The sequence below is a fragment of the Heliconius melpomene genome, chromosome 21 (genome assembly GCF_056956725.1).
Source record: "Heliconius melpomene rosina isolate 202511_hmr_F chromosome 21, ASM5695672v1, whole genome shotgun sequence".
Taxonomy (NCBI): domain Eukaryota; kingdom Metazoa; phylum Arthropoda; class Insecta; order Lepidoptera; family Nymphalidae; genus Heliconius; species Heliconius melpomene.
In genome coordinates this window covers 1,519,669-1,534,078 of record NC_140409.1, presented here as the reverse complement: position 1 = coordinate 1,534,078, position 14,410 = coordinate 1,519,669, and the positions used below count along the sequence as shown (strand labels likewise).

At 32.5% G+C, this 14,410-nt stretch overlaps 1 protein-coding gene across 13 annotated transcripts in view; it reads left to right on the top strand.

Moving 5' to 3' along the window:
• The window catches only part of Pdp1 (PAR bZIP family member Pdp1), a 147,384-nt gene that overhangs the window by 114,849 nt on the left and 18,125 nt on the right, over positions 1 to 14,410 (top strand). For 3 of the 13 annotated variants that reach the window (XM_085205802.1, XM_085205801.1, XM_085205800.1), the window contains exon 1: positions 7,792 to 8,059. The exons of 7 other annotated variants lie outside the window; for them this stretch is intronic. In XM_085205802.1, coding sequence (XP_085061928.1) covers positions 7,882 to 8,059 — 178 coding nt within the window. In that variant the 5' untranslated portion in view covers positions 7,792 to 7,881. Of the gene's footprint in view, positions 1 to 7,790; positions 8,060 to 14,410 lie in introns of those variants that run through there. 3 more of the 13 variants (XM_085205797.1, XM_085205795.1, XM_085205803.1) reach the window with 2 other exon arrangements.

Sequence of the window (14,410 nt, the reverse complement as noted above, 5' to 3'; positions counted from 1 at the left end):
TTGTCGCGAAAAAACTTTGATATTTAAAATTTGATCTTTTCTTTATATTATATTATAAGAAAAACCTAAAGATGCGTTGGGTACAAAAATACTCTACCTACCTGTTCTCTAATAGTCTACCTCTCCTACTGGTCGAAGCGTGATGATATATAGACTAAAGCTTCGATTGACGCTTGGACTACCCAACATAAAAAAACAATTCGAACCAGTACTCCTGACAGCTCGACTGCACGTTGGCAGGTCCAGCGGTTAGGGAAAGTTTAAAAGATTCATTCTTACTAGTGGTAGGACCATTTGTTCGAAAGATGATAATTAACATATTTTTTTATTTGACCTCGACCTCCTCTTATTTAAGTTAAGTTCGAAATTATGCGGCTTTTATATGTGTTGGTTAGGCGATTGATTCTCGCTCAAAAACAAAAATCCTGCGAACGAGTTTATTTTTTATGCATGACATTCATTGTGTGTGACTGTAAACGCGACGGGCGTGGGTTTGATTCTCGATTGGGAAAATGAATTATTTAATATTTTTGTCTCCTCGCTCAGCAAAGCGTGGCGTTGAGTTACGCCAGCTTGTACGTAAAGTGTCAAATTTGGACGGAAATTGTGCGGAAATAATAATTAATTAATCTTTAATTTTGAAAAAAAAAACAAACTTTTGTTAGTATTTCATTAGTAATTGGTATTGGTTGGTAAAACTTGTCCATCTCTGCTCTACACGTACAACAGGTGGCCTTTCACTAACCCAGTATTAAAATTGATCTGCGTATTTTTGATTCTTCACAGCTGAGTTTCGCTTCATTTCTTACAATCATTAATAAGCAATGTTATAAGTAATATCTAATATAGAGAAAATGATAAAGAAACCATTTTACTTATTTAAATTATTTACAATGTTTTCATTAAAAATGTTAAAATTGAGTGGCAAAACCTAAAGATCCTTAATTGGACCGGAGTATTATAAAAAAACGAGTCAAGTGCGAGAGTTATGCCAACATTGTCGTTATTACTATCGTCGACCTATAAAAGTCGACAAACTTACGTTTGCACTCATTGTCACTCAAAGATACACCTACAGGAACTAGAAAAAAAGACAGAAATTTTACGTTTTATAGTCAAAGTATAGTATACTTATAGTATTAGTATAGTAAACATACCTATAGCATAAAACTAAATTGTGCAACAAGGCCTAGTTTCAATCGTATAATTATTAAAAAACCAACGGTCAGTATTACAGTGCGAGGCTCACGGGCGTTTCGTTAGTGAAAGTGCTGATATTTTTGAGAAAGTAAAAGTTTTTTTTGTATATCCCTCCCACTGTAACTGCCCCCCCCCCCCCACCTCGTAAACTTTCAACTTTCGGCCATTTCTTCTCGAGACAAAGCGATCAGATAAAAAATACGATGCGAATTTTTATGTGAATGAACCAATTGGGACGATTGTAGTGCGCTAGGACATTTGAAGAGGTTTGTTTTAGTTTTCTTATAATATGTATAAAGTAAATACAATTATAAGTTGCTTCTTTTTTATGCTTTTAGAGTTAAGGTCAAATTGGTTGCCTTAAAATGAAGTTTAAGTGTTAAAAAGGGAAGTAATTCAGCTTCACGTTGTATACGATACAGTGAGTATATATTAGATAGCGGGAACCTAGTGTCCAGACACTCCGTTCCGCGCTTATATTACAATTTTGGGGTAAACCGCTTAAATAATATTTCTTATTGAAAAAACATGTGACCTCATTAATTTATATCAAACGAATACATTACAAACCTTTCAGTTAGTATTTCTGAAAGTATAAATTATGTAAAACACATAATTTTAAAAATATATAGTTTAAATAAAACTAATAAACCTGCCTATATAGAATGTGCGCAGAACCATAAATTACATGAGCCAAAACTCGAGTGCCTCTGAAGACTTTGACTATTCAGCTCCTGACTCCATCATCAGACCAGCTCGTACATATGGGTCAACTTCAGCTTCTTAGATTTTATTATATTGTCACTTATGCATATAACTAGAAGTAAACAATCAATTATAACTGAAAAATGTTAAATATCTTAAATATAGAAAAATATATAGGTATTCTAAGAAACTGTTACAAATATTAAATAAAGTAGGAAAGGAAATGAATTAAAATAAGGCTTCAAATAATTATTAAACAACTAAAGGGAATTATTTTGCAGTTTAGTTACAATATTAGTTAGAGTTAGCGATCCTTTTCTATCACTCTCGCTGTTGACAGCCTTCAAAAGTGCCAACCAGTAATGACCCTCTATGGTCATCATTTCTAACAGTATATATAAAAACAGATATTTTAACATTTTTTTTCTCTTTCTTTTTTTTAATAAGCTAGGCTTTCACTACAATATCTATAGATTACTATCCTCATCAATGTTTTATACGTCAGTTACACGTTTCGTGGGTTCAAGTTCGTATCGATAGCGGCGGGTTATCGCTTCTCCCCACTTCCTGACGTTACAAATTAAATTATACTCGTTATATACATATATTGTATGTAAATGTCTAAAGACGATTGATTTTCTAATCATTTAATGGAAAATGATTATAAAATATAGAACTACTTAATATACAGGCCGTAGTGGCTCGGTGGCATTAGGGTTTAACTGTAAACCCGACCGTTATGGGTTCGATTCCCGCTCGGAAATGAAATATTTAATATTTTTAATTCTATGTGTGCAGAATTGGGCGGAAAATAGGAAACGGTAGTATTTTATTGGGAATGGAGTGCCTAAACACTAGGTTCCCATGTTCCGTCTGCCAACCGTGCTTTATCGAAACTGAACCTACCGTCGTGTTTACAGACACGTTTGTGCGACTGAGCCACGACAGCCTTATTAATATTAATCAATACATTTTTTAAATATATTCTCTTGTTGCCTTTTATAGAGAAAACATTGATGACTTTGTACTAGGATTCTTCTTTTTCTATTTTTAATTTATTTAGAGACGGAAATATGGTTAAGTTATGAGAAAAATATAGTAAAAGTAAAAAGTTAGTATGTATCATCAGCCTATCGCCGTCCACTGCTGGATGTAGGTCTCCCTCATCAAGCACCATCCATCCCGATCTCGAGCTTCTCACTTCCATCCGGTGCCAGCTACTTTCTTTAAATCTTGTGTCCATCGTGCATAAAGTAACTATTTTAATTATAACTTTCTGAACACTTGTATGGCATATTTACAAATTTTCAACACAATAGAAAAATTTTATATTGTACTACTAGTGGCCTGCCAGCGGCTTCGCCCGTTTGAACTACATGATTATTCATTTAATAAACAGAATTGACTGACAGACATATGTGTTGATGTCAATTACTTTACTATGGCAGGTGACTATATGTAAACAAAAAATTCTGTTTCTCAAACATTTACGTATTTTTTTATTTCTATTTAATTTATTTATGCACACGTTTTACTAAAAGGTTCATAAAGCTAAATGTATAATTCAATTATTAATTACAATTCGGAGGATTCTGAGGAATTATCAACTACATTAATGACGAACCGGTCCACCATATTATCTACTATATGATCAATTTTTTGTATCTTTTGCTCTTCTTTTATGGTCAATCAATGCACCTTTGCCAAGCTTCTATTGCGAAAGTTTTTATTAATAAAAACAGCAAAAGTAACAATCACGAAAATTCAATGAAATTAACTGAAAATTTCGACGGATGACAAAATATTTTAATATAAAATGTTTATTCGTCATAATTACAGTATGACATTTATTTTTAGACTATTAAAATATGTATCAAGTTTGAGAAAAAGTTGGCTTTTGGGTGTTTTTTCATATTACAAAACATACCCAAATCGAATCGAATAATCCAATATCGAAATCGAATTCAAAATAATCAAATGAATAGAATATCGAGTCGAAAATATTTAATTGAAAACCTCCTCCTTGTTTTAAAAGTCGGTTAAAAATACAGATTTATCACAATTAAGTACAAATTTATTATAAGTATAAGTACAGATATGCATTGTGATATATTTGCAAGCAAACTCATGCCTTGAGTTCATTCAAATGCCCATAACTTTTTTTTAATGAACCAATTTTGATGAAACAAAACTTTAAATGTTAAGTTGAGTCACAGCAATTGGTGAAAGTTTGAATTAAATCGGTTCGGTACTTTCGAAGATTAGCGTGATCATACATAAAGACAAACGGACAGACAAGACATTCAAAAAATATTTTTGCTTTCTATTATTATATATATAAAAAATATTCTTTTTAAGTGTTCCAAAATATTTCTGACAAAATATTTTTACTGTGTGACAAAATATTTTTACTGATTTATTATATATAGAGATTTGTAGCCCACTAAAGCAATTTCTCCGCACTGATAATGAGTGTCTTAACACTAGGTTCCTTCTACCCACCCTGCTATATGCAGGTTAAAAATATATATAAGACACATCCCTGATACTTGTTAGAGTGTGAGAATCCTTTCTATTAAATAATAAGAGCACTGCACTTCTGCAATAAGAGGCGACACGTGAGGTTATAGTAAATAATAGACCTAGTGCGGAGTTTGTTGTTGTCATTGTTCTATATTTTAAAGGTAACTTTTTTTAGATATAGCGTGTTGGCTAAGCGTAACTTAACCCTGTATAATGTGTTGTCAAACTATGTTAGAATTTTCTTGTGATTGTTCCATGGCTTAGAATTTAGAGGTTGTTTTTTAAGATTTAGTTTTAAGGCTTTATCCCGCACACAGCAGGGTAGGCCGAATTCACACTGTATTTTGTATAAAGTAGTATAAGCAGAGGGAGCCTAGTGCTTAGACACTCCGTTACCCGCTTTCTGCCCAAATTTCGAGACATTACTTGTTGAGTAGAAGAGCTCAACGCCGCGTTACTTTTTAATATAGATAAGTTTTACCTAAAATACAAAAAAATAAATAAGCATATTAAGAATTTTAATGTGAAATTTTATCTATATTAAAATGTACAATTTAAGCAAGTGCTTTAGGCGCTCTCTTCGCTGGCGTATTATCAAATGCAACTTTCTATTAATACATTAGCAAAAATTTGAATGGATACGTCAAATGTTTGCTTCGTTTTAAATTGGCCAATTATGTGAGGTGGCAGCGTGTTTTTTCTCCTTTGCGTAGGTGTACTCCGTATTTGGGCACGGAGAAGTTGATTTTATATTATTGTAGAAAGTATGTGAAATGAAAATAATTCATTTCTTCAAGTGAGAATCGAACCTTGTTGGTTTCGATCTTGGCGGAAGGCATGACTAAAAAATTAGGTAAGTTACATGCTATACGGTAACTAAGCCTACTCTTAGTCATTTTTTTCTTATTTTTTCTTTTACTATTTGTTAAAATATTTTTTTTCTTATATTTTTAATGTCTAATTGTCTTCTTTATTGCATTTTAGAATATTTCTAAACCAGTTATGGGCTTAAAATCTATTCCTGTTCATTTTATTTTCGTTTTAATTTTATTATAGCTTATTGTATGGAATCTTTTTAAATAAATAGTATGTCTATAAGCCTCTGTCTATACAGCTTGTCTAAATGAAATTAATTTCTAATTTTCCAATTGTCGACACGTCGCGTGTTGTATGGTGGAACTTAGCACTGACTTTATTTTTTTTATATCTATAAATTCAATATAACTTATACCAAATAACCTAACAATCAGAATATTTCTATATTACTACATATTATATACAATATAAGTTTATATTTAAACTATTATAGAAAAATTATCTTTGACCTCGTTCATTTAAATAACGTGATGGTAATTTATTTTATTAATATAATTAATAATAATGATGATCATTATTAATTAATAATATAAACAGATTATATTCATGTTGTTATTTGATTTGTTAGTTTGTTGTATAGTTCAATATTATATATATATATATATATATATATATATATATATATATATATAAAATCGAAAGGTCACTCACTCATCACGAAATTTCAGAAACTACATGTGCTAGGAATCTTAAATTTTGCATTCTCTAACTTCGTCACTACAAATAATAGGAGTCTCAAATTTTGCACAGGGGTACATTTCAGGATGTAGGTTTTAATTATGATTTGATATTCCTAAATTCAACCTCTAAATGTGTGTGTTAACAATTTATATGAAATTTCGTTATTATCGTATTCTCAAGTGCCAGGAGTCTCATAATTAATTAAGGACGTTATTGATAGGACGCATGTGCTTACTAAGACAAGAATTTACAATATTCGACACCTAAGGAGTTTTTTTGTTGTTGATAATTTGTATGAATCTTTGTTACTACAAGTGTTGGAAATCTCAAAGTTTACATTGGCTTTATTTATATATTATGCTCCCTAAGACGGATATTTGTGATATTCAATCATTAACCGATGATTTTGGGCTAGATAATGTATATGTGTTATTCTAAGTAACAGGAGTCTCAAATTGTGCATGGGAGTTACTTACAGAATACAAGTGCTCACTGATGAGGTTATGAGGATATGAAACTTCGTTAAAACAAGTGCTAGGAGTTTAAAAATTGTGAATGTCCATTAAGATGGAATTATACAAATTTCGATCTCTAAGGATGTAGCTTTGGGGTAAATAGTGTATGTGAAACTTTTTTACTACAAGTAATAGAGGCCGTTGTGGTCGCTGCCTCAACTTTACATAATTGGAATATCCAACACAAAAATTATTTTTAATTCGAACCATTAGTTCCTGAGATTAATGTCAACCAAACAAACTCTTCAACTTTATAATATTAATATAGGTAAATATATAATTTGTAAAGTGATGTGACTTACAATGTTTTGTAAACAATGTTATACAACCATCACGCCGACATTCATACCACTTTTACCTGGTACTCGTATGAGTAGTGGTAAAATCGAAAATCATGACTATTTTGTTCCTATTTTACATGAACACATAGAAAAAGTAGTGATTAGTCACTTCATTTTTTTATATTCGTTTCATTTTATCTTCTCGCTGTATCCCGCATTTAACAGAGGAGCTAGTGTTAAATCATCCCATTTCCTACTTTCAGCCCTTTGCGACATACAGCGTTTAGCTAAAAAAAAGACAAAAATTATAGGTTTCAAAAATTTTCATTTCAATAAGAATTTACGAAATGATCGAGTGTTGAAGTTTTCTATGTTTGCAATATTGTTTCTAAGTTTAAACAAAGGGAGGCTGAGCTGAACATCTGTTCACCAAAACACCTATTGTTCTTCCGTTATCGATGCACCTGGCATGCTTCGACTGTGACGTGTAAATTACCCTTTTTTACAATTTTCTCATAAAACTGAGCTATTTACTGATTTATGTATTTTTCAAGGACTAATTAATTTAGGTTTTCATTGAAAACTTGTTCCCGAAATTTTTGTGTGGTTCACGGTTTACCATACAGAAGAATTCAACGCGTCAGCGTTCTTGTTGTATGTAAGGAGATAATATATGCATGATGACGACTGTACTTAGTTTTTTCGATATAAAATATTTTTCGGGGCTATTTCATAAGTGAAGTCAGAAGTCGTTTCCATTTTTAATAAAAAAAACAAAATGAAATAATAAGATTTTTTTTGTCAATATAGAAAAAACACAGACGTCCGAAATTTCGCTACATTTAGGTCAGTAGCATCTCGGGCTAGTGTTGGTCGTGGGTGTGTTTACAATGCGTGTGCACATGTCACGTTATAATCGTAATAGTTATGATTGGCGAGAGTGATTATGTCATGTCAGCGGGTTCCCCTCCCTGGCCTTGGGGGGGCACGCGCGCTCGGGCGGGCTGCGCTGGGTACTCGCGCGCCGCCCGCCGCCGCGCTCGCACGCCGCGCCACTCGCGCACGACGCGCCCGCGATGTGTTATCAGTGACTCGTTATCATGGAGTACCAGCACCAGCCCCTTAGCCAGCCGCTCGGCCCGCCCCCGCCGCCACAGCTCCTGCCGCCGGCGCCGCCTCCCCCGCTGCCCACGCTGCCTCAGCTGCAACACGGCCACGTCCAGGATGACGATCGGTGGAGTCAATACCACATCTGGAGGCAGCATGTCTTTGTCAATGGTCAGTTCTGATTTCAGATTTGCCAATTTTTTGGTCTTTGGTCGACAGCCCGAAAGTGAAAGTGGCGCGAGCGGAAATTTGCCTGAAATGGTTGTACGGTTAAATTGGTGATGCGTTCAGTTCTGGTGGTAGTTTTGTTTTGTTTTTTTTGGTCCTGTGGTTTCTGTGCCAATATTCGTCATGATATTGTCAAAATGTTTTTCGTACAATTTCATTCTATATTTAACTTAACTATTGTTTCAAAACAGAATTGAACTAGAACCAAGAAGTTTTTTTTGATGACGCAAATGTCACTCCTGTTATTTATCTCCACGTGCGCAAAAGAAAGAGTAAAGGGATTACTAACGTGAGGTTCTGTTTGCGGAAGGCCGCCTCCCCGGCACTAAGACGATTAAGTGGTATCAGGAAGCCCTAGTTCGTTATGCGTACCGCACAGAACAATCGCCCCCGGTCGACCGCTGGAGCACTGGGTCAAAGTGTGGATCGGTTACTTATCAAACGGATGTATTAGTAGTAATCTGTTATTGACGCAAATACACTTGCTGGTTGTATGTTTGTTTTTGATTTTTCGCTCTGGTGGATAGAGCGCGGCGTTCAGTTCCGCCACTCAACAAGCTATTGGATGCGTTGGAAACAGAGTGATATGCACATTAGGTTTTTTTGGTTTTTTCCGTTATATGCGTGATACTGCACTACTACTACTCGGGATATCTATCTATTTAAATGTATGTATTGAGAAGCTACTTTAGAAGCCATACAACATAAGGTTCAGAGACAAGATTACCGTGTAGCATCTTGCTATCTAATATATCTATCTATGTATATCTAATTACATATTCCACAATTATATTCAGAATTATTTTATAAAATGAATGATATATTATATATTTATTTATTCGTAAACGCTTTAGCCCGCGAAAGTGAACTACTAGTGAAAGTTCTTAACTGTTTTTGGTTGTTTTTTTCAACGAGACGAAATCTGACAATGGGTTCTCTCAATTTCTTTGAGGCGATCGCTTTGGAATGAATAAAAAACGACACCGTTTTTGAAATGAAATATTTTTGATAACATTATTATAATGTATAATCTATACCTAATTGTTTTTCTATAGCTTTTTTAAAAAAATTGTTAATTGATTTAATAAATAAGATAATATAAACTAACTTGAGCTAAAAACTAGTATTCTATTACAAAATTCTTATAAAATTATATTTATTTTTAATAGGTATAGTGTACACTTATAAGTACTAAGAGCGTAAACAATATAATGACAAAGACAAAGACGTCAGATTTTTTTATGTTGTTCTAGCTTGTTGGTCACTGGTCACTTTTTCTTAACGAAAGCAAGAATAGATTGCGAAATACATGTTAAGTTTAAAATTTATATTAAAAAATAAAAATATTTTTCGATTAATTAATTTTATATTAAAATATAATCACTAAAATGTATAATTTACTCATAGATGTCTATATAAGGAACAGCCTACGTACCTATCTATACATATATAAATAAAAACCTTTAAAAAATAGATGCTTAAAACGTTTTAGCTCGAAAAAGCGATGATCGCGAGCGAGATAGCACGAGTTACTTACCAAAGTTATTTTTATCAATTCGAGCGTTCATACTTTCACTTAGAATATTTGGGAAAAGCGCGGGGCGACCTTTTAGCAACTTTCACCGGGTACACCGTTGTTCTTCCGCGTTCGGACCACTTTTACTTTTAAACTTGACAATTTGATGCCGCCATGGCGCAGTGGCACGGTTTGTGATCATGATGGGTTCGAACTCGGTATTAGCAGGGTAGGCACAGAGAACCATCGCGTTTACAGTTGCAGTACAGGAAATGACGGAAAGTGGAGTAAGGAGTGTTCTAACATTGTATTATCTCAGCCTACCCTGGTATGTCGGAAAAAAACTTGACAATATTAGAGCTACATTTTATCAAAGCTATTTTGATCTCGTTGACCTGAGATATAAAAGATTCAATGTCAACTCTCATACTAGTATATACACACATATGTGTACACACATTATATACATAATATCTTCATATCGTGGGGTCAGTTCAGTTTTTAGTTTTGGACGATTAATGTTTCCGGATATATAAAAAAATATTGTTTGTATTTTTTTTCAAACTAATTTCAAAGTAATAATTATAAAAACAAACTGAGTGGTCGGTCACATTTAGTTAAAGTTTCGCTTTCTTATGAATAATATAAATTAACAAATATAAATATATTATACATCTAAGTGGGTCTCGGATCACTTTCACTTCGCCTGTTGCTGCATCACGTATTATAACTAATATTATTAAATTAATTTCATAATATTTAAATAAATTTATTAATATCATTTGGCTCCTGGGCGGAAATTGGGGAACGGAAAGGAACACTAGAACTTTCTTATACCTACCCTCCCATAGTCGGGATACAGCGTCAAGCTGAAAAAAGTCAATACTAATTAATATTTTTCTATATATAAAAATACATACATTTAGTCAAAAATCTATTTTTAAGAAAACAATACATTCCAGATGTTTTAAATTGAAATTGAATTTATTACTATTATTACTTAATGCTCAAGTAAGGGCTTTAAGGCCGTACGAAGGTTTCGGTTGCAGCCTGTTTTTTGAATCTATTAAAAACACATCCGGTATAACAATATGTTTACGAATATATACATATTAAATTTATTTATGTGTATTTGTATACACAAAGCCCTAGTTTGTTTTGTTGAACGCACTAATCTCAGGAACTTAAAAAAGGAGATTTTTATGTTATATGTTATACTAGTATTAAGATATATTAATAATTTTTATGTAACCTAACCAAAACTCACAATAATCTAATATACATACATGTGTTTGGAATATATAATATGTCAACTTGATTCTGTTTAAGAAAAAAAATATCTTAAACTTAAGTAATTTTGTCTCTAGGTATAACTAATTAAAAGTAAAATTATATATAAATGATCATAAAAACATATAATTAAATAATAACCCTTAATATACATAACCATAAGCATACATAAATTAATATAAAATTTAAAATGAATAGGTTAAAAGAATATTTTTTAATATATATCAGGTCACAATAAGAAAAGGAAAGTGCGACTGCTAGAGAGTACGGCAATCATCGCTCTTCCGCCATCCCCTCGCCCCTCGCCCCTCGCTCCTCGCTCCTCCACCTTTTACTTTCTACTATCAATAATTTAGCCAAATATGTTATGGTTTTTTTAACTTATCTATTCTACCTAGATTTTTTCTGAATAGCAAAGTTGGTAGAGAAACATAGTATTTTTTTATTATTTTTTAATATATATAATATATAATTTATATATATATAATATATATTTTTTAATATATATAAATAATATTAAGACTTTCCGCCGAATTCTCGAGGCATTGCGTGTTGAGGTATTTCTGTTATAAAATTAGATACAAATAGGAGAAGTAAAAACATAAAGCTAAGGCGAAAATGAAAGTAATTTTAATTTTTATGTACGTATATGTAAATTACAGCTGTTATACAGCGCTAAGCTAAAGTGATCTAATTTTTTTTTTATTTTTTTTTATTTTTAAGTATTTTGTAGAGTAGGCAATTATATATAGATAGCCCAGTTTTAAGACACCGTTCACCTTCGAGACATTGCGCATTTGTCCTTTTATAAAACTATAGCATTAAAATTACTTTTCCAAAAACCATATTGATAAATTCATATTAATTTTTTTACCAATTCAAAATGCGGCGTTGAATTCCGCCACTCACACGCAATATCTAACATTCGGCCCGAGGATGGAAAACAGAGTTTTATTTCTCTCCAGTTTTGGCTTTGTCCGGAATGAAGCTTGAAAGTTAAAGTTCCCTTTACCGAGTAACTGACAGACGTAGAATAGATTTACATATCTGAAATGTCGCATGCAGGTAGGTTAGGGAGCGTAGGGGAGCACTAAAAGAGGATGTCTTGAAATTCCTACAGTAACTAGGCACAATAGGATTTTTAATTTTTCTCTTTAGTTGTTAAATTGTTTACAGTCACACGCTTGTGCCGTCACTGGTCTCATAAAATACAGAAAGAAGAAAAGGACTAAGTGATCGGTCACTTCTATATAAATACATCATGAACACATCGATATAGAGAAAAGAATTCTCGTTCTAGGAACGAATTCTCGTTATAGGAACTCACTAATATCCGTCATTAAAATTTTTAACTAATAAATTATACGAAGGTTAACTGCTACAAGGCTTTCATACATTGAAAATTACTTTTGATTATTGATGATTAAGTATATTATATGTTCGATCGTTCATTGATTTATTCTTTTCTAGAAATTCTGACCATTGTAGGTTTAAATTTCATTGAGGAAATTAATTATATTCATTTGTTTGCTTTGCATGAGGTAAAATGTGGAGTTGAACTCCGTCGTATAACACATATATTGTTTCAAATTCGGACAAAAAAGCGAAGAAATAGTTGTCTTAACACTAAGTGTTGTGTCTCTTGTTTTACCATGCTACTCGTATATATACATATCGCGTCTATTACCATCAACACGCTTTGACCTGGTTTTTACTGCATAATATACATTAGAATTAAATTACATTACTTGTTTGTTATGCCTTTGTAATAATACTAATTTGAAAGACTTAAAGTTAATTAATTAATATAATAATTTAATAAATATTTAAAAAAATATAAAATAGTTAAAAAAAAATGATTTTTTAATGTATTGTACTTATAATATAGTATTGATATACGTACACTCGAGGATATTTTTTCAGAAAGAATCTGTCAGTTATCCATATCCATATTTTTTTTAAAAAAGTTAATTTTAAAATAAAAATCGAACCCAACTAATATATAATAGAAGTAGAAATTATTAGACTTAGTATGTATCTCGTGTTACGCACGCGCACAGAATAGTGAGCGATCACTTTTACTTACTGTATTGAGTTTCCTATTAGCAAAATTGAAGTTACGATACATAAAAGTGAAAATTTACTTAATTTTTTGGGCAGCCCTGTGACCCGAGCCACATCGTGAGAGTGGATTCCGTGGTCGCAGAGTGGGCGTTGTCGCCCCCGCAAGGGAAAAGCTGTAAGGCGAGCTCTGTCCTCTTTGGACATACACAAGTCGGGCGGGCCAGATGGCATCTTTCCCTTAGTGCTCCTGAGTTGACACCGGTGCTAACCCGGTGCAATGGTTCCGATCCATGTAACTACCTGCCTATTGCCATCACCTCCCTTCTCTCAAAAGTCATGGAGAGCATTATCAATAGCCAGCTCTTGCGAGCCGAGGTTCGAGTCTCGCAGGGTGTGCTCTTACAATCGTCGACTTCCTCACAGGCAGCCACTTAGTGCTTGCATTTCTTCAGGGACAGAGTACCCTCCTCCCTACCCAACCGGTGTAAAAGCCAATAGGGCCAGCATTAACCTCATGTTCGAAAAAAAAATTCAATTCTTTTCCTTTTGTAGAGTTAAGATAAGAGTTATCTACTTTCTGCACAGTTTAAAGATATTGCGGAAATTAACGCCATGAACTATCAAGTTAGCTAACTAATTTTAGTACACAGTTCGCGCTAATTTTGATTCACAGGTAAACTAATTTTGATTCATATTCAATTCAAAGTTTCTCTAATAAAAATCGAATCCAGGACCATCGCGTATAAAACCCGCTTTCGTCATCCTTATTTTCTATTTCCTTAAATATCACATTCATATAGTATAGGTATTTAAGATATTATAAAAATAATAAAACAATTATTTCTATAATTATCATATTATCATAATAACAATCGACAATAAATATAATTAATATTAAAAATTAAACAGGTAAAAGTTTTAAAAAACTATTGTAATTTATTTACCTCTAGCGACCCCCTGCGGCTTCGCCCGCTTGAACTACATATTTATTTATTTAATAAACTGAATTTACAGTCAAATGTGTGTTGATGTCAATAAATAATTTAATTTACTCGTTCAGAAACATTCTTAATGTTAAATTATGGATTGGGGTAAAAATTAATAATATTCTTTGTAAAATAAGATGATTGCATATTACAAAAATTGAATTGAATATTCCATTCAATTTAATTTTATCTCACTATGATCCATTTCAGTCAAAAACACTAAATGTACAGACAAATTATTTTTACTATTTTATTATATACAGAGATTGCATAATAGATTTGAAGTTGTAAAAGAAATGTAAAATAATGGAAAGGAAATAGAAAATTGTTTTTTCTAAGGAATAAGTAACTAAGTAAAGAAGCAGTGGGTAGGCAGAGAGAACAGTGTTAAGACACTCCATTTTTCAGTTACTGTTCGATTTCAAGACATTGCATGCC